Source organism: Pocillopora damicornis, chromosome 4 (assembly GCF_964200805.1).
Source record: "Pocillopora damicornis chromosome 4, jaPocDami1.2, whole genome shotgun sequence".
Taxonomy (NCBI): Eukaryota; Metazoa; Cnidaria; class Anthozoa; order Scleractinia; family Pocilloporidae; genus Pocillopora; species Pocillopora damicornis.
Window position 1 is genome coordinate 8293100 of NC_142673.1, and position 20713 is coordinate 8313812.

Sequence of the window (20713 nt, forward strand, 5' to 3'; positions counted from 1 at the left end):
AGCACAGTAATAGGTCACTGAAAACTTCAGTAACCCAGTTAGCTTTGCATCTTGTTCCTCTTTTTTTTGTTCTTACCACATTTTGACTGCCAAACAAATGCATGGCCCCATGGAATCTGTTTGTGAACTCTTTAACCCTCAAGGATGACTGGCATCTAATTTCTCCCAACAGTATAACTCCTACATCATACAACAAGGTCATGGGAATAAAGAAAATAATAACCAACTATATATTATCTTGATTGAAAAACAAATTCTCCTTGTCAGCACCTTAGGAAATGTACAGAGAAACAGTATGGAGAATATGCATACTGATGTTAGGGTGTAAAGTTAACCAATTTATTTTAAAACTTTGGTTTAACAGTCAAATCTTAATTCTTCAAATGTAAGGGAAAGAAATTTAGTTTGAAAATGTGAAATTTTAAAATTTCAAAGGTAGCATCCAATAACATCTTATTGACCAGGTTGCAAGAGAATGTTGGTACATTATGCCCAACAACAGTAAGACGGGTTTCTCTTTCTTTACCATTTAAGTACCTCATATTTTAATACCAACATAGACTTCATAAAATATTGTCTTTTAATCTTGAATATATATATAATAGCTTTTTTACAGGTAATTTCTATGATAAATAAAATGAAAACAGAGACCAAGAATTTCAGTTGATGTCAGGTCTGCATGTCAGTTTCTGTATGCATGCACTAAGTTGTTCACAATGCATTCACTTACAAACACACCAATATGTACAATTATGTTTTCAGAGAATTTGCTCCAGTAAATATAGAACATTTTCATAGAGATTTGTAAAGGGAAAAGCCACAAATTTGAAGTTAGAACAGCTACAAAACCAACCAAGTGCATTGTCATTCTACTATGAGGAAACTGTGATGATTATTACCATAAACAAGAAATAAACAATTGAGCAAGGCAACAAATTACTGACAAACACCTGGGATATTTTGCAAATACCATATCTCCTCTATTAAGCACCCTCTCCTGAAACAACACCCACCTCCTAAACCATAATTTCAAACAAGCACCCCTTCCTCTCTCACTTTCTTAAATAGTGGGGATGCAAAGAAAACCTGTTCCTTATGCCAATTAATTTATAACTTTATAAGCTTTGACTGCAATGGAATCAGCACAGGAGAATAATATGCACCCCCCTTAACATAGCACCCTCATTCCAATAAGTGCCCCTCCTTTGAGATGATGTTCTAAATAAGTGCCAGGTACTTATTCAAGGAGATAAGGTATGTCACTTAAGTTACATTCACACTGGCGATCAGGACAAGCAAGAAAATCACAGGATAGTAATTATTTCATTTAATAGTTCCTTAACTCTAGCTTGGCGTATTGTTTACCTTAAAACAGTACAACTCCAAAAATATATTTGGTATTCGCAGATTTCTGAGTTTGACAATAAGAAAGTAAAAAAAGTTGAAATGTTGCCAAAAAAATATAAGTTAAATATGACTTTCATAATATCCTCACCCCAACAAAACAACATTTACTTCAACAAAATTTGCATTGTAACGTCTTCCTATAATATCAATAAATTATCCAGCAAACAGGTGGTGAGAATACTCTAAGTCATCAACTATCCACAAATTCTCATACCTAATTTAAAAGGAGATGTGGAGCAACTAGAAGGGAGAATTAACCATCAGATCTTTGGAGTTGAAGGCCTGAAGGTAACAACACTTTCCTCCTGTGCTAGATATTTTAAAGCAGGCCAATGTACTGCCATAAAATGATGTAACAAGATACTTGTTATAATAAACATTTTGTTCCAAATAATCACTCAATTCAAAATTCATATATTACTTTTGGTCACCCTTGTCTTATCAAAACTTTGTGTATCACAGACACTGAACCATACCCAGTCACATGTCTGCATTAACACCTTGTGGTACAGCTGAAGCTTGCTGCGCAAACAGCCAAAAGGAATGGGAAATGAAAGGCACTGTTTGAGGAACCTGAGAGTCTAAGATCACAGTAAATGAATTTAAAACGTTTTATGGTATTAGTGTAAGTTTTTGGTAAATTTAAGGGGATTGATTTCCTAACTGAATGCTATTGGGGACCTTTAACAAGAATTTCAGCACTTTTAAGTAATAGCTGAATAGATAATTATTCACCCTCTTAAATTTAGGTGGAGGCAAATATTAGTGGCTTCCTCTGATTATTTAAAGAATTTTGTCCTTTTCAGGTAGTCAAAACCGTTTACTACAATTTCTGTTGGCAGCTTCTTTGACAAAATAGAAAGTTAAAAAATAAACAAGTCTGTTCTGTCTTTAGTTATGAAAAAAAGCTGTTTGTCCATGTAGCACAGTAGTCTTGCCAAGAGCTGGTGGTGTCTGGGTTTCCTGTACACAACAAGTGCACTATCCTGGGTAGACAGCCTTGCATGTATACTCTTATCCACTCTGAGTACAGCAGAACCATTGTCATACACGTGAAGTAGTAAGAACATTACATAGATTGACACTAAAAGCATAAATCACAGCCTCCACTTCTCCCAAACCTTAAAAAACCATTGTACTACTTGTCCTGTGCATTGAAATAGAAGAAGCATGAAGTGGATTTGTAGCTATAATTTTGACAGGTAGATCCCATGACATAGTTTCAGCCTGAATATCAGAGGGGCCCTGCCACGAGGCATTGTCTGTAAAAGGAGTTGTTTGCTGAACAGGACTATCTCCTCCAGGTAATGGTGACAGAGCTATTGTAAACTCAAAATGAAGTCTCCATTTCAAACAAACTGTGAAAAAATGAGAACAATATCTCATCAAACTTAATAGCTGGGCTGTGTGGTTCTAAATTTACTTTGCACTTATAATTATTTTTAAGAAAAAACCAGAGGACATGGCACATTAGGTAACAAGTAAGTGCAACAAGTCTTTGAAACAGATAATGCTTTTTCCTTCCATACCAACCTGCCCTAGTGCATTTTCTTGATTCCATGAGACACAAACTCAAACATTTGTATTTGTGGAACTGTTCAGGAGACTAACATCAGTATGCACATTCTCCATACTATTATCTATATATTCAATACAGAAATATCTGTCTTACCTAAATCTGAGACGAATTCTGGACAAGCAGTGTAAGGTATAGGTAAAACTAAATGAGTCTTTTTAGTGTGCAAACAATTTTCTTGAACAGAAGTGAAAGAAGAGTATGTCACATCTGAAGATTGCTTTGAAGGATTGCGTGAATTCTCAGGAATGTGTTCTTCACTTTGCAGGACAACTGAAAACTAGATTAAGAACAGTACTTGGTTAAGTGTAAATAATACAAACAGCTAAAATTTCTAAGATTTACCACAACTACATGTACACAACTCCTTAAAAACTGCAAGCAGACCTACAAATTCTCTACATAATCTCATTTACTTTCAACAAACTTCAAAGCCACTTAAGACTAGGTAAAAACAGCAGTTGAAATATCATCAGGTTGGATGTTTCCTGCTGATAAAATTTGGCTGCTGAATGCAATTTCAAGTTGAGTGTAACTAAAGTAATCCACAGTGACAAGGTTATCTAAAGCAATAAACTGTGATTGGTTTTAAAACTCAAACTGTATATTTTCCTCTGTAAAACATAAACAAATGCAATTTAGTATATTATGTTTTCCCATATTTTGGGAAGTTTGCCTGTTGCTACGTTGAGTTCATGGTGGCTTCTTTCACTTAGTTCTGTCTGATGGGCCATTTTTAACTCTTTCTTTAATTTTTGTTCAACAATATTACATCAAAATATGCTCATCAGGAGTTTTAGGAGTGGTTTTAATCAAAGATTCTCTAAAGATGGCCTCCTCAAAGGGGATTAACTGCAGAAATTATTTTAAATTCAAAAGCTTTTTTAAAAAACTATTGAATTAACAGAGTTTTAAAATGCACCACTATTGGAAAATCAAGTCATATATATGCCTTAATTACCTTGAGACAAAGAATGAGAGATTCTGAAAAGTCAAAAGATCCTACGATTTCTTCACCTATGCGATATGCTGACTTAAAGAGACAAAACTTTCCTATAGATCCTCTGCCACTGACAATGTTATATACATCTGTTGAAAAAAAAAAAAAAAAAAGCAAAGTTCAAGAACAAAGTTCTACTCAGTCATTTAGAACTACCATCCAAGACTCCCTGTCAAGTTAAACTCATGTTATTAGATTTCACAAAAAAATTGGATTGGAGTAAGTTAATACAAATTACCCATAGATCAAATTGTAACTTTACTTATTTGATTTGGGGCACAACCTTGAATGAGCACCCACCCTGTTGGTGAGAAAAGCCAGCACCAAAAAACTAAAGTACACCAGGGGAGTATAGATCATTTTTTATTTACTGGCTTACAATCTTGAAATTTACCATGTAGGGTACATCTTCACATTTTATTATTAATTGTTTTGTTGCAAATTAAATTAACTACTCACTGAAAAGGGTAAAAATTTGAATAACCATGCAGCCTTGAATAAGCACCTTCCTCGAGGTCCAAACATTGAAAAAATAATGTAACTAACCCTTTAAACCATAGGATTGGGGATTGGTATGTACATTTTCAATACTGTTCTCAATGCGCTTCTCATGGCACTGACATGGAGAATTTGTTGAACAATCGAGAGGTTTTCTGGTAGGTGATCATTCTCCTTATTCTCATGGCCTTATAATGTTTGATTCAACAGCAATATGTTTAGGAGAAATAAGATGCAAATCCTTGCAAAAGATTTGAATCTTTCTGAATACCAAACAGTGGGGTAATGATCAAACTATTAAGCGGATGATCAGAGATTAATCGTCATTTGTCTTATTCATATTTCAATCATGTATAAACAGTGGTTCTGTACTTACGTGAATTTCTTTTAGAGGTGACTGTAGTTAAAATGTCCACTGCTAAATCTAATAAAGATGTTTCTGGATTTGAATCATCTAAAAATGGATTATGAGAATTTTCTTGCTTGCATAAAAATTGTTCAATCCTACCAAGTCCTGTTAAAAAAGAAATTAGAGGAATATATTTAAAAAATTAAGGAGCTAAGTTCTCTACTCTTTAGGAGAAGTTTGTAGGTTCTTTCACATCCCTTGCTAAGTATGATTCCGAGAAGATGCAAGAGACATGACCTGCGGTTTATTGTCCTTATCCAAGAAGACTAGACAAGGCATGAAATTTTTTTTTTCTGATAGCCACTTGGCTCCTAAATTCTTCAAAGTGGTAGCCAATTCAAACAAAATTGGTCACCATTTTCAAAGACAAACAAACCCTTTTTTTTTTACGCTGTCATTGATCGAGAAATTAAGTCAGGGAAAAGATCTTTAAAGTGCTACAAAGAGGACACTAGGATGGATGATATGCACCGTTCAAGCTCACCTAAATCCAAGATGACGTCTAGTTATTGATTGAGATGCATGTGCTACGTTTTGGAAGCAAACTTAACGAGGAAGTTTGCCGCGGATTTATCTTTGCAAATCTTTTTAATTCCCTATATCTCTAGGTAAGGTTATGATGAAACATTCTAGTCACCAATTTGCCGACTAATTTTCAGGATTTGGTTGCCAAAGTAAAAAATGTAGTTGCATTGGCGCCTGTATTAGGCACAATTTCACTCCCTGCTAGAATGTTTAACCATTTGCCCATGTTATATGGCAGGCAGTACCATCTCCTCAACTGTTTTAAAACCCTAAATGTTGGTTGGATCTGGGGCTTGAAACCTTGACCTCCCATATGGCAATGCAGCGCTCTACAATATTAGCGAACCAAACTTGTGCTTTCATCTTGTGTGAAAATTGTAAATTTGAGGTCAATTATTGTGGAAATATTGAAAACTTGTATTTTAACTCATGTATCGAAAGCATAGGAAAAGCAGGTTACGTTCAGTTATTTAGCAGAAAAATATGATCAGAAAGAAATAAAAATAAACTTTTGGCAAAATCTTTCCTCTCTTTATTTTACAACAAGAGATCTCTACATCAGTTTGCCATTATAGAGGATTGCCTATATTCATCACACACTCACCTTGTAAAGACAATATTCTAACAGGCAATTTTAAAAGTTTGGAATGTCCTTGAACTCTACTGGTGCCAACAGTGATCTTGTAAGAATATTTCACTGTATGTCCTTTATATGAGGGCACTCCATCAAACGGAATTGTGTCACTATAAAAATCTGAAACAGTCAAGATATCATGTATTCAGTGATATAATATTAAGGTTTCGTGATCAAAATGAAGAAAAAAAAAAAGGCACTACCCCTTCAAATAGCATGACCTTGGAATTCAAAATGCATCATGCAAAATATGTAATGCAATGCTGTTAATCATTTCATGTTTTGGGCCTGTTAGGAAACTTTACTATTAACCATTAGCTTACTCAAACTCAATTACAAAAAAAAAAATCCCTGCTGACTGGAATTTCCCTTTCTCTTATTTGCAATCTGACTTTTGTATTTTTATAGAAGCCAAGAAAGCTATCAACTAATAAAGTAACAACAACTGAAAAGTCTGTCATCAAGTGAATACTGGTATGTTGGACTAAAATTTAACTCTCTTTACTCAGGAATCATTGAAATGACAGATAAAGCAGACTTAGCTTACTCTATATTCCGAGACAATAATACATTGCAGTCATACCAGTATCAGTATTAGCTAAATTAGTTTATTGGTATCATAAACCTTCAGGGCATAATATGATTTCATTACAGTACTAGAGTCCCACACACAGTCAGTGATCTTGTTTCACGAAAAGATGATTGAAAGTCGGAGAATAATACTCAGATAAAATTTCTTCCAAGCTGAAAGTCAATCTGTAAGAATTCTTGACTGTAAATATGCAGTCTCGGCGGACAACTCTAAACAAATTTTAACTTCGATTGATCCCAAAATTCAAACGCAGTAGCCTTAAAAGAGAGAACAACTACGATCTAATTATGTGCAGAAGGTAGATACCTTTTATATAATTACTTTCGATAGGGAACCAATTCATGGATGAACGAACGATACCGTAAACAAGCACTTTCAAGTAATGAATTAAGATAAGCTTTTCCTTTGTTTTACAAAACAAAAAGGTCCGCCAGAACGTACAAGGAACAAAGCAATACCAAGAAATTCGAACGAATCGTGGGTTAGGAATCGCTCAGGAGTTTAAGAAATGGATATTACCAACACATTTGCAATACAACTTGCTTACTTTTCAAATTATCATTCACGCAATCCCGAAACTACTTCACTTCACAGGTAAAAGTAAACTTACAATTTCTAGATTCTCCAGGAGCAAGCTCCAGATCACAAAACAATATCTTCGGTTGCGTAGACAATAAACAGCGACCTTGTTCTCCTGCGACAGACATTTAAAAAACAAAACACGACATCACGATCAATAATTCACCATTTTCCGATCGATAATAGTATACCAGCAAAACCAACCATAAATCATACATGCACCAAAGAAGCGTTTGTGCTCTAACCTCTTGAGGGAACGAAGCTTGTACAAGATGCATTTGCATCCGAAGAAATTTGGTTTAGAGTTCGATCCATTCTTGAATTCGTAGTTGGAAGAACAACCCGCGATTCGTTTACCGTACACTGGCAATGTATTTGAGCGCTCGCCCAAGCAAGTCTGTCCGTTTCATTGCTCCCATTTGAAAAATCGTTATTAACGTGATTACATGGATGACTGCAGGTCTCTTTCTTGCCATCTGCGACGTTTGTAAAAATAATTTCACACTCGATACATTCGCCAGCGAAGAAGACAGAACCACGGAGTAGGCGCACTTTCACCTCGATCATCGCAAATAAAATCAAGAAAGCATTTCTTCATTACCCATATGTTCTTCTTCCATTTCCAAAACTAAAAGTAAAGCTCTCAGGAATCTCTAAGAATATTTACGCCGACGATTATGTGGAAGATCGTTTCCGAGTGGAAATACGCTATCCGCTGGAACCGCCATAATGTAACAGCGAAGTGCTTCAACGGAAAGTAGCTGGCCAGTTGTGCTTGCGGGCGTCAATGACAAGCGGCGATCCGGTGAACGACCCGCGAACCATTAGTGTAGGATTGTGGCGAAACCAGTTTTTAAGTTTCTACCTTATGTTTTCTTCTGATTTCATTTTCAAGGCCAATCAAAAAGAGAGAACAACATCGGAGAGGAAATCAAGTGGTTCACTCGCCCTCCATTCCCATCGGTTTTAAGTCAGATTTTGTTATTTCCAGTCTCTACTAAGCGTTCTAGTTCCAGACAGGAGCCTATGGGCTCCTGTTCCAGACCCCTTCTAATTTTTTTTCACCCTTTATGAACTACCCAAAAAAGAAACCTCGCCAGACGGTTAACAAATGAAATAAGGAAAGATCCAACTCAAAATTATACAAGACAGAAAAGGATAAGATTTATCAGTTCCTAGCAGACAAGAACAGTTTCGGGTGCATTTTAACTTTAAAGAATTGGTCACTGAAACTATTGTCTGAGAAGTGGCTAAGAATGTTAATAGATTAAAAAAAGGCGTCAAAGATACGTCGAAATGGTGCCTTTGAGGCGACAAAGAAATGAACCTAATATCAGTTTACTCAAGAGCATACAACCTGGATATATTCTTCTAGTTTACATCAATGTGGCTAATAATCATCATTGAGATCTTTTCATGGAATGTTTTACACTTCTCCTAATATAGCACTTTTATATCATTTGTTAAGGTAATGAAAAGAAATTTCTACAACTCTGCCAACTCATACTGAGATTCAAACTTGTGTAGTGAAAGGGTGTGACTCAGCATGTTTACAAAGTCTCTCATTCTTGAACGTTTCTATAACTTTCTTTTGTTTCACATTGGTAACATGTTTATGTTCAGGGAGGATTAAATTGACTTCTGGAGCAATTTCCTTTAGCAAGCGGGATTAAATGTAGTCGCTACAGAGAAGAGTTTTCTCCTGTTTTAAGTCTCCAATGCAGCCACCATGAAGATTTGATGATTCTTCTCTCTCGTTTAATTGATGATCACAAAGAACCTCAAGTGAATCTAAAAGGAAATAATACAATTTCACTCTTTGGTAACTCCACATCACATCTTCTTTAAGGCATTCATCAAATCTGAATTCATTGACCGGGCGATCTTTAACTGATAAGAGTAAGCATTGAAGGATGTTTATCCTGTCAGAGAAAGCCTTTTTCCATAGCACTATAAATGAATTATTTGGGAATATTTGGTAATCTCTGTGGAAAAAGCTGCGCTATTTGTTTTTTTTTAAAGAAAGTTGGAGGCGTTTAATTATGTTTAAGAGGCGTTTGCTCATATTGCTGCCAGACCATTCTTCATTCGTGGGGTGTTTCTCCCATTCAAGTAACACCAAGGTTTGATGAAGCGTGCACGAAGAAATCCTCTTGCTGCCACTGTACTGATCAAAGAAAGAACCTTCGTCATAATTAGCATATAGTTTCATCCACATTCTTACTGTATTGGCCACCTCAGAGATTACACTGACTCCAGGATCACGAATAAATTTCCAGTGAGAATTTTGGACGGCTTCATTCCAAAATGCATAATTCTCCACTTCTATGACAAGAAACAACATGTCACGCAACGCCTTCAACACTATTAAACACACCGTTGGCTCACCTGTGGGGCCAAACGGAGGAATAGCGCCTGCTCAAGGCATGATTGCAAACATTGCAAAGAAAAGTGATTTATGTCAACGGGCCGGTTACTTCTAACTGATTTCTTGAATTCCTAAAACAAATCAGATGACGAGGGCTCAATTCGAGTATCCACTAACGGCAAAGAAATACGGTAAGTTGTCAAGGAAGGAGGTTATCACTCGGCCAGCTGGGGTTTCTGCTTCAAATGGATAAATGGTTAATGAACAAGAGTGAATCTTTACAGCAGGAGACAATTCAACGCTGATTGCTGATTACCAATCGTGCATAATGTTCTCCACTAGTCCATTTAAGCCCTACACTGTAAAAAGGTCCGTTTGTTTTAGATGCTGAAGACAGGACTTCAATTTCGTTCACCTATAGCTATCTCTTTAACTTCCCGGTTGGCTCTGACAAACAGAGTCTTAACGCTGATTTTCCAATCAAAATTAGGCCTCGGTTCCTTTGTAGAAACTACCCTTGTCGATAAGTGCTGTCTTGTAGGAAGGCCTCATTTTTTAACTTTAGAAGCAGACCTTCAAGAAAGTTTTCAACACTGGTTTAATATCAATGACCTCCTAGTGGTATGGCCCTTTTAGTACGTTTCCTTTATTTTCATCAAGATCGTGTATGGACAAATCCAGCGATCGAAGACAACAACTCATTTTCTTATTGATCTGCCGTTCACCTGATGGTTGTTTGATTTGTCCTCGTAATTTATGGTGATTTTGAATGAAAAAAAAAAAAAAAAAAGACTTAAGACTACCAATTTTGCAAGTTTACTTTCAATTTTCCAAAAGTAATCCCCATCTAGCTTATTTACTGAAATTGTACTTCAGTTTCGATGAAGTCAGTTCACATGAGATCCCTTTGTCAGTTTCTATTTACTCGGTTCTGGTTCAATGATCCACTCTTCAGGTTCATTTTCCTGTTTTTAAAATTCTTAACGCTTCACTGGAATGCATGGTCCGGCTATGCGTTTAATCATTAATATGAGATTTTTAGTGGCTACTACCAGATTGTACCTAAGTAAATTACCAGGTGGATAAGTATTCGCCAAATGAGCAGCTTTTACCGATAAGCTTCGCTGAAATATCTTGAAAAAAATTGCCATTTAGCTTGTATCTCAAAAATAATTCCATATTGCTGAATTGTAACTATTCTCTGGAAAATTATGTGCTTGCAGATTAGATTTGTCGCAAAAACTAAAAGAAAGAAAGTAAATTTAAAAGAGGAAATACTTGAAGGTAAAATACCTTACCGCTGGGAATGAAAAGATAGGTACATTTTACATTTTTTCCGAGCCTGAGTGGAAGGGAGGGGGAGGTGGGGGAGTGGTGAAGATGCTTGTGGAGTCCCAAGTTGGGTTTCCTTCGAGCAAACTGACAATGACAATCAGAACTTTCTTTAATCAGAAATTGTTTTAGAACAGCCCTAAAAATTAAGAAATACCTAAATCTTCGTCACCAGTCTTTCATTTTATTAAGCAATATGACAATGTCTTCTCGAAATGCACTGAACAGAAATTCCAACAGCTTCCTTGGTTCGTCAGTTTTGTACTTGTAACTTGACCCTTCTAGTCTCCATTGTTCCTGGGACCAAAGACTGTAGCTGGGAAGATCGTTTGCACTAGTCTCCATTCTCTGACGGGCTATTTTCTCAAATTGTTGTCCGCCTTGACTCAGGGACGTCGTATCTTTCACATTAACATTTGTCAATATTAAACTCTCATTTGGAGCTATTGAATTAAGCAAAGCTTGAACGTAGATGTTCCCTAAACTTATTTTCTCGTCAGTCCTTGTCTTCCAGTCTAGTCCATGTACCGCGAAGGCATCTGAATATTGACAAACTGTTGCCTTACCTTCCTTTCTTAAGGATTTCTGAACGACTTCTTCCATAGAAGGATCTTGGAAGAAAGTGTCCCAAACGCCTCTTAAAAGTAGTGCTGTAAGAGTTTTTTTGCGATAAATTATATCAATAAAGTCCTCTTTCAGTTTTGTCAAACATTCTTCGAAGTTATAAACGTTCATGTTGTCGACGAAAGATAAACCATCAAGGAGCAACATTTAAAAAATCCATTTCTTGAGTAACTGAGGAAGGGAAAATGTTGTAATCTGCGTAGAAAAAGCTTCGCATTTTTCTTTCTTTCAAATGATCGATAAGACTACGAAGAATGTTGAGGAATCGTTGGCTTAGATTGTTTCCGGACCACTGCTCTTTTTCAGGGTACAGCTGCCATTCAAACAACACCAGCGTTTTGAGACATAAGAAGAAAGCAATCTGCCGGTGTTTTTCAAATGATCAGCCGCTGATTCGACGAAAAAAAGAAAAAAACCACTATCGTTTAATCTTCCTTTGAATTCGGTAGTATCAGGAAATACGATGTCACGTAATACTTTCAGTAACCTAAGACACTTGGCTTGACCGCTGTCGAAGCCAAATGTCTGGCGAAATAATCCCTGCTCGAGGCACGAGTGCGAGCAACGTAGACAGAAATTTTCTGGTCGTGAATCGGCATCCCAATCAGCAAAGAAATTTGGCTGAACTTCCGTGAGCATGTTCCTGTACGCACCAACTGCATAGTAAAATGGTAATTTATCAAACAGAAGTCGAAGCACTCTTCCCGTTGGGGTTTCAAATTCAATGTCAGTGTTATCAGGTCGATTTTTTATCCTGACGGCTAAAGCCAAGTCAACGCTAATTTTTAAGCCTTTGTACCGTTCTCCGCCGTTCCATTCGAGCAACAGAGTATATGCCGGTCCATGTTTTGTTAAAGGTGGTTGCGTAGACACGTTAGAGTAATAATCCCACGGCACTACCTTCATTCCGAATGCCTCAAAATCTTTCGCTTTTTTGTTGAAGATCTTATAAAATGGTGTCTTGATAGTCTTCTTCCACTCAAAATAGCCATACCTCAAATCCTGTTTGGAGTGAGGGAAAAAGAAGCAAAGGTCTTCCCAAGCTGATTCGTCTGCAGGGAACACCATCACTGTAGAACAAGGAAGTTCGTGAAAGTAATATCTCTCAGGGCCAGAAAAACTGTCGAGTTGAATGAGGAAGTCAAACTCATCTGGCTGTCCGACCTTGGTTCCCTCATAAAAGCTTCCGCTGTTGATCAGCGTCGTCCTGAAGAACGGATTTTCTCTTCTCACTTCTAGCAGAATGCTCCTTATAACCCTTCTGGTGCGGCTTTGAATAAGACTGACCTCTTGGCAGCATGGGATTCTGCCTTTTCTTTCGTCTAAGTCTTGCAAAAAGAGATTTAAATGACCATTATCCGTCATTTTAACCTCATTTGGTTTTAGTAACAACCACTAGCTCGTCTAAAATGACGGAGTTCTATTCTTTCCGATGTAGTACTTAGTCCCTACTCCGGCAGCAAAATTTCATTCCTAGCGCCTCCGTTAGTATCGTTACCCCTGTCCAGAGGAGAGGGAAGCCATCATATTCAACATATTCCGGTGCATAAAACTCATTTCTCCACTAAGGCCTGCTTGTTAGAAAGGATCGTATCTTTAAAAGCAAAACTGAAGGCAGAAAAATGAAAACAGGAGTGAAAATTTGTTTTCATTCAGGGTCAGCTCATTCACGTTTTGAATAGCTCGACTGAGATTAACACAACTTTGTGACATAACACGAAATAAGGTCAATAATCTATCTAGCCCTGTAAACCATTGGTTCATCTAATGGAGTCTACTGGTGATTAACATGTAATTACAGCAATTTACTTTCGATAGGAATTTAGTTATAAATGTAGTTTGCTCTTTGTTCGCATCTACCGTACGTTGAATCAAGTGTGAATCATATACTGTTGTTCCCTTAACGCCTGAAAATTCGCGCTTTGGCAATAGTGGGATGACTAAAGAATTTTTGTTCAGTTCCACACCTAATTAGCAAGAAGACAGTGTATCTGTACATCGCGCAAGTGAGAGGAAAACGAAAAAGTCATTCTGATGTTCGGAAATAAGTGCAAACTGGTGCACGTCTTGTTACATGTCGTAAGTGTGGTCCCATGGCATCAAGAGCATCCTCGCTTCCAGAGTGCTCGTGTCCATTGGTGACTTAAACGGATAAATTTCACTGCTTATCAATAAAGTGGAAAAGATGTAGCCCTTCTCAATCTCTTTACCTCCTTTTTGACATTTACTTCGTAGACTTCCCTTGAAAAGGAACCATGCTCCTTAACAACGGAGCCGGTGCTCAATAGAAAGAGGGCCCGCCTATGGAAGCGAACAGTTTGATAATCTGGGTAATTTAGTATTATCAACTCAGTCGATAACGTAAATTGGCCCCCGTAAAAATTTTAAAAGCTGACGTTTCGAGCGTTAGGCCTTCGTCAGAGCGATTGAAAGAATTGTGGTTGTGTGTGGGTTTATATATGCAGAAAATGGAGCTACGCTGTTGGTGGGAATATGGTGACGAGAAAACAAGAAAAAATTAGTTGAATGAAAAGCGCTCGTTGATACCGTGAGGATTAAGAGTGTCGATTAACTCAGTTTCCTTCACATCCTCTCGCTGTTGGCCGCTTATGGTGGGAGATCTGGGTACTCGCCTGTCCCTAAGTGTTTACGTGCATTGTGGGATACAAATTGTGAAAGCGGAAGTGAAGGAATACTTATCAGCCCTCGATCGACAGAGTTTGCAGAAAATGAAACATGAACCTCGACGACTTAAGCCAATCTAAAAGTGACGGGGATAAAGATGATTCAGTCCTTTCAGGAGGGTCCATTCATAAAGATGAGGCAATCTCTTCGCTCACCCCACTAGATCTGTTTCTACAGGACTTGGATAAAAACACTGCATTGATACCTCGCTGCCAAGAGGTCATCGACATCCAAATGGGAGTCGAAAACCTTCTAAAAGATCTTCTCCTGGAAATAGAGCAGGAAAATCCCTTCCTCAAAACAACACTTATCAATAGTGGCAGTTTCTATGAAGACACAAAAGTCGAAAAACCGAATGAGTTTGATTATCTTGTTCAGCTTGATAATTTCTCCGAGCCGAAAGATATTCAGTACGAAGAATTAGCTGGTGCTTCAGTGATTGTGATTCCCAGCCAGTCGAGTTTTGATAAACTAAGAAATCTATCAACTTACAAGAAAGTCCCGGGCAGAATTTCTTGTTTCGATTGGAAAACGCATGTCAAGGGACCGTTTTATGAAATACTTCGTGAAAAGGGGATTGGGTATGAGGGATATGGATTGCGTGTCATACAAGGCCTAACCAAGCACGGCCCCGCGTGCAGTTTGAAGCTTCAATGGATTGGCGGAGAACGCTACAGTGGGTTAAAAATCGGGGTTGATTTGTCATTAGCAGTAAAGATTAACTTTTCTTCTTCTACCATGAACTTAGAGCACTGCACAGAGATTCCAGCTGATGTCATGCAGAAGATTATTTCTGACTCTGTGCCTTATTTCTTTGCTGTTAGTGACTATAAGGGAACTAATTGCCCTTCTTCAAATTTGTTGAAAGATCATCTGGGAGATTCGCATCCTGATGGAAATTTTTTTCGTCTTCGTTGTTCCCAGTCGTGTCTTGAACAGGCGCTGTTCCAACATTTTGGCCCTGAAGGAGGACCAACCGTGTGTTTAAGGGTACTCAAGATGTTGCGTGACATAACCACTATCGTTGACCTTGCTCCGTGCGAATTTCGACTGGATGCTAATACTAGCTTGCCAAACACCAAATTACAGGATTATTTTGGTTTTGATCTTCCACTGGAAAGCAACGGTTATTTTTCTTCATATGCGTTTAAAACTTTAGTGTTATATGAATGGAGTCAATACCCAGAAAAGAAATATTGGTCTGAAAGCTGTATGAGTGACCGTGTTTCTCAAATACTAGATGAGCTTCTTCTTTGCGTAAAGCACGGGGGTATGCGAAGTTTCTTTTATTCAGATTATAATGTTTTACCCGGAGATTACGACGAGATGTCAAAGGGGCAGGCTGATGCCATCAACTCAATAACCATCCTGCAGCACTGGATGACATCAAAAAGAAATGACACTGATTACAATTTCAATGACTGCATCCGAAGTGTGAAAGAAGATTCAAGACTTGCATGTCATAAAATAACGTTTACAAATTTGTCATATAAGACACTTACAAGGACTTTTGAGCGACACCTGGAACTAGTGGTAAGTAAAGCAACTGGAATAGAACCCCCAGATCGAAATAAAACAAGGCAAACAAATAAATCATCTTTTAAGAATCGAATTCTTTGGTTTCCATTTGCAATGAACCGATTCTGTTTCTGTGAAATTTACATTCAAGCCTTAGTTGAAAAAGTTGCCCCAAAAGAGAATTTAATACTATTAAACCCCAGGAAACGCTTCAAAGTCGATAAAGGCTTTACCAGAGCTTTAGACCTTTTCAAAGAAGTAGCTGTGACAAGAATGAACAGTCTTGGAGATAATTTACCCAATTACAACATCTGGACAAAGGAATTTAAACCAGGTGACAAAGAGATAGCCAATTTTGCGAAGTTCCTAACAGATATCTTTAGAAAAGATCTTCAGATCCTGCTTAGTAAACTTTGAAATAGAACTTGTACACTAATGTGCAGAAGCTCAAAGTAAATAGGCATGGACATGATGATGATTAAGTCAGGAAAACTGAGCCAAGAGAATGAAGTAGAGGCCTTCTTTTAAACAAACCCATACTTCTTAAGCAGGAGTAAGAATACAGAAATTCTGAGCCATATGCATCAAATTCAGTTGCCCAGGCCTACTGTTACTTCAAACTGTGAAATACTTGATTTAAACAACCATACAATGTTCAATAGATGATACTTCTCCATCTGAAGGAGTTGTCACACAACCTAATCATTTTGGGTCTGTGATTACTCTTTGTGCTGGAGTTCCTACTAACCTGGTTGAGACACTCCTTAAACCTCTAGCCTAATCAATTTAAAACCCTACATTTTGTTGAGTTTTCAAAAATATGATTAATAAATGCACACCATTGCCATTTTATAAAAAGTTAAGTTTAATTACTCATAAATCTGTAATACATGTGTAAAAAGCCATCTTTACTGGGAGTCACTCTGTTCTGCTAAACACCATCTTTAGATGAATGCTTATTCACTATTTTAAAAGTGAATCATTTTTCATGTCGCATATGACTGGTCTAAAACCAAATGACCAAGAAGTGAATGATACTTCAACATTCACTACATTTCTTTCTCTTGAAAATGATTCCAACAGTCTTCTAACAAGTTAAATAATTAATAGACAGTGTAAAATACTTCCAGCCACCTGGGAGGTTTCATTCTGGACCACCTCTCTATATTTGAAGGAAAAAAAAATTGAAAATCAGTCATGATAGCCCATGAAACTAACTCATGCCCATCCTAATGGGTCAATTAACTTGAAGCTTCAAAATCTTCCCTTGAGCACTAAAACTATTGAAGATTAGTTTTTCAAATTCAAGCCCCCTAGGGCAAAACATTTGTTCAAATCCCTCACCACCACCCTCAATGTTTCTGTATAAGGTGAGATTAGTGATCATGACTTTCTTAAAGACCTTTTCTTCTTAGCTATGTGCTCACAAAAGAGAACTTTTTACCTTTGAACACCTCCATATCAAACGATAAAACAAGTTTATTCCATTGAAAAAGACTTCCAAGTTCAAGTTCAAGTTCAAATTCGCCACCCCATCCAGGCTAGGTTCAAACTCCCAATCCCTAATCCCTCAGATATGCTTAACGATCAATTAACCATGGGTTGATGAAAAGGGGGGGGGGGGGAAGGGGGGGAGAGGGGGAGATGGAATTTGGGTATTTGAAGTGATCAGTGCATGGGTGGATAACATGCATCAACTAAAAGTCTCAACCAGACTTGTCCCTTAGTCTATGATCAAGTAATCCCCAACATTTTTCACACACTTATCTTGTTACTGATCTGATTTCTTTTCAGTCCCTTATTTCCAGGACAAAGGACCTTGCAGTCCATTAAATATCACCTCTGCTGAATGATATTATTATGACCCTACTTTAATCTACTCTACATGTGCATGCTTGTCAACAAAAACTTCAAAGGCTATTCTGTCACAGTCGCAAGGGTTGTCAGTAACAGTTTGACATATTAGTATATACCACACAGGTGAATAGTTCTTTTCCTGCCTGTTGACTGGCTAGCTCAGAGGTGAATAGTGAGTACTATTCACCTTCAAGCAGCCAAAAGACAAAATTGTGCCTCCAGAGTTTAATTTCCAACCATCATTCAGTATGTTGAGATAAATAAACTAATTTTTTTTATAACTGTGTGGTATAAACTAAAAACTGTTATTCACCTCAGTGTCAGTGAAAGTAGTGGATATTTTCCATACCGTTTCACAGCTTGGTAAATATCCACCACTTTTCACTTCCACTTTGGTGAATAATTTTTAACTATGGCTGTCAGCAAGTTCCAATAAGCTATTTGCAGGGTCTTACAGGGTGTACTTTTCAGAGGGGTTTCTTACTTAAAGTAAATGCATGTGATTTCCCTATTGTCAGTTTCTTTCTGCAACAGCTCAAGACTGTAAGCAGTAAGAAGGGTATAGGTTCATGAGTGGGTTCAAGATGGTTATTTATTTTCATAACAATGTTTTAGAAAGACATTGTACACCCTTTAACTTTCCTTGTGCTGCAAATTTTCTAACAGCTTTGTTATCTCACAGATATGGGAGTCCTGACACCCTTCCTCCCCCTGAATTTTCTAATTGAATGCTCTGTTTCAGTCTCCACCCACCAATTCAAAATTGTTTCATGGGATGCAGATGATTCCAAAACAATAAAACAGATGATAAATGCAAATACAAAATACAATTAACCTTGAGACAATTAGCCTCAATATTTTGCCCTATAGTAGATTAAAATACTTGATTAGCCCTCTTCTACAGAAAAGCTTATAAAACTTAATTTATTTGGGAGATTTGGTAAACTTTGCACGAGATTTGTAATAGTTGACACAAATGCTTTGTATATGGAATCTCTCAGGGACATAGGGAAGTGAGAAACATGTCTGCATAATCTTACACTATCCTAAAACAAAAGCGTAGTCCTAAAAGCGATCTTTTCTTTTAGCCATTCTTTTAAACGAGAACTGTAATTATAATGAACAATGAGGTCATGAAAAAGAGATCCTGCTGCAGTGTCATTTCGAAAGGTTATTGTTTCTGTGAATAAATGGAAAATAAAGTCATTGTCCTAATGTGCCAATTTTTGTGAAGAAGTCCCCTTGTTCTAGTGTGCCAGGATTTTAAGATCAAACATGTAGATAGTAAAGTGAAACTATCACAATATCGCATCGTAAAAATTTCAGCTTGATATGATGGCTCACCTCAATATAATCAATTTCCTCTTGGGTTAGAAGTCTTCTTCTGTATCTTGCCGGTAAACTTTGATAACCGAACGACTCATCGGCGGTCATAGAATTGGAACTTGTCGGTCGAGTCGCTGATTCTGCTGGTGTTGCTTTACTTGTGATCGCAGATAAAACTGACGAAATCTCCGGTGGTCTGTGTGATGAACCGGCTAGTGGTATGCAAAACGGAAAGAGAATCTCTAGGTTTGTTTCTTTTGTTAATAAAAAGAGACATAATTCTCATTCACTTACGTTCCATTTTTTGTTTTGCTCTGTTTGGAAATCTTATACTTGGTATATGTTTTCTCACAGTTTGAAAAATTCTACCGGTAGCGGACGCCATTTTGGGTCCGAAACCTACGCAGGGTGTTCTGGGATTCGTAGTCTCGAAAGTTATCGAATATATGCCGATTGTAACTCTAGAGTACGGAAAATCGCCGAACATGTCGGAAAAGTTTCCAACATGGCGGACGATAGTGCAAGTTCTGGTGATGCAGCTGGAGAGACGTGGATTCCAGCTTCTAGAAGACCTGATGGCACATGGCGTAAGGCTCGTAGAGTGAAGGAGGGTTATGTCCCACCAGATGAAGTGGCAAAGTACGAAAGTAAAGGAAAACAATGGGCCAATAGTTTTTCGAAATTACCGCCTGGTGTACACGAGGAAGAAAACAAACAGCTCACGAAAAACCAGAAAAAACGTAAGAATAAAAAGAAAGAGGAGAGTGAACATCAAAGATGTGAAGTCGAGGAAGTTACGGAAAAATTGCAAAGTGCTACAGTTTCTAGAACCGCGACTGCAGCGGGCACAGTATACACTAGCAACCCGGACGATCTAAGATTAAAACGTGTCAAGAATCTCAGAAAGAAATTGCGACAGATTGAAGAATTACAAGAAAAAATTGACTCAGGAGAGTTAGTAAATCCAGAAGCTACACAGTTAGAAAAGCTTTCGAGAAGGGAAGAGATTGAAAAGGAACTTGCAGAGTTAGAACAGGAAGCATGAGACACTGAATGTTTTGATAGCACCACAATAAGACTAGCTTCAAAGAAGATTTGCTACTGTTTTATTACTGTTTGAAATCAAATTAAAATGCTTAGAGTTTTATTTTCTGTGCTCACGGATTGATTAATTGTGAAGGTGGTAGTAGGGGGTTAACGGGTTTGGATTAAATTGGCAGAGTTTGATTCTGAACACAGACTTGGGTATCCTGTGTACCCATGATAATTAACAATTCAGTAGAGATGAGCATGCTTGTCTCCATATTTAGTTACACGTTGATAAAACTCCCTGAGTGGATGGTAAGTTTTGGTGGGGAAGGGCAACCATGTTTCTGATGTCTCTATTCCTCCAACTCTCTTGAAACCTGGGTGGGGAAATGAAATGGGATATTTACCTCGACTTTCAACAGAATCCATGAATCCACGTTGTTGCTCAAGGTGAAAAATGATTCTCCCATAGTCATTAAGATTTGAAAGTTGAAGGCTTATGAGAGTCAGATGGTTAACAGTAAGCTAGCCCGTTCACATTCATTTCCATCTCAAACACCTTGCCACTTCAGAGCTTAATTTCACAGATTCAACACTCATCACTTTAAGATGCACCTTATAATGCCACTGAAGAGTTTCCCCTCTTAGCATAGAGAATTGGGATAAATGCTGAATAAGCTGGCAAGATTGGAAACTGGTCAGTGGCAGAGCCCACCAAGACAGGCTCATATTTCATCCTGCTCTGCAGCTATTG

General features: G+C 37.6%; 3 protein-coding genes and 1 non-coding gene across 5 annotated transcripts; 1 reads left to right on the plus strand and 3 right to left on the minus strand.

Annotated features, from left to right (window-relative positions):
• Positions 1–562: 562 nt before the first annotated feature.
• On the minus strand, positions 563–7979 carry LOC113680767 (RAB6A-GEF complex partner protein 2). The gene is made up of 7 exons (XM_027197809.2): positions 7466–7979; positions 7252–7335; positions 6020–6169; positions 4858–4995; positions 3945–4072; positions 3080–3263; positions 563–2765 (listed from the first exon to the last, which is right to left on the minus strand). The coding sequence occupies exons 1-7, from the start codon at positions 7785–7787 to the stop codon at positions 2530–2532; spliced, it is 1242 nt and encodes a 413-aa protein (XP_027053610.2). The 5' UTR covers positions 7788–7979; the 3' UTR covers positions 563–2529.
• A 3035-nt stretch (positions 7980–11014) lies between these two features.
• LOC113680809 (cyclic GMP-AMP synthase-like receptor) lies at positions 11015–12958 on the minus strand. Its single transcript, XR_016185871.1, has one exon. It is a non-coding gene; the product is annotated as a cyclic GMP-AMP synthase-like receptor (transcript).
• A 3636-nt stretch (positions 12959–16594) lies between these two features.
• Positions 16595–19366, minus strand: LOC113680807 (alpha-ketoglutarate dehydrogenase component 4). 2 transcript variants are annotated; one of them, XM_027197860.2, is made up of 3 exons: positions 19225–19366; positions 18949–19142; positions 16595–16909 (listed from the first exon to the last, which is right to left on the minus strand). In XM_027197860.2, the coding sequence occupies exons 1-3, from the start codon at positions 19313–19315 to the stop codon at positions 16892–16894; spliced, it is 303 nt and encodes a 100-aa protein (XP_027053661.2). In that variant the 5' UTR covers positions 19316–19366; the 3' UTR covers positions 16595–16891. The 2 variants fall into 2 exon arrangements, with proteins under 2 accessions (XP_027053661.2, XP_089059997.1); XM_089203871.1 differs by lacking the exon at positions 16595–16909 and adding an exon at positions 18179–18784.
• Positions 19367–19375: 9 nt separating this feature from the next.
• LOC113680806 (partner of Y14 and mago) lies at positions 19376–20077 on the plus strand. The gene has a single exon (XM_027197859.2). The coding sequence runs from the start codon at positions 19436–19438 to the stop codon at positions 19973–19975; it is 540 nt and encodes a 179-aa protein (XP_027053660.2). The 5' UTR covers positions 19376–19435; the 3' UTR covers positions 19976–20077.
• The last annotated feature ends 636 nt before the right edge of the window (positions 20078–20713 follow it).

Bases quoted from the DNA above. Each gene is read 5' to 3' on its own strand.
- LOC113680767 (XM_027197809.2), bottom strand. From the start codon at position 7,787: ATGATCGAGGTGAAAGTGCGCCTACTCCGTGGTTCTGTCTTCTTCGCT. The intron at 4,996-6,019 runs GTGAGTGTGTGA...CTTTTTTAACAG, and splicing joins TAGAATATTGTCTTTACAAG to GACTTGGTAGGATTGAACAA. The intron at 2,766-3,079 runs GTAAGACAGATA...ATTTTTTCACAG, and splicing joins AGAATTCGTCTCAGATTTAG to TTTGTTTGAAATGGAGACTT.
- LOC113680807 (XM_027197860.2), bottom strand. From the start codon at position 19,315: ATGGCGTCCGCTACCGGTAGAATTTTTCAAACTGTGAGAAAACATATA. The intron at 19,143-19,224 runs GTAAGTGAATGA...GCATACCACTAG, and splicing joins AGCAAAACAAAAAATGGAAC to CCGGTTCATCACACAGACCA.
- LOC113680806 (XM_027197859.2), top strand. From the start codon at position 19,436: ATGGCGGACGATAGTGCAAGTTCTGGTGATGCAGCTGGAGAGACGTGG.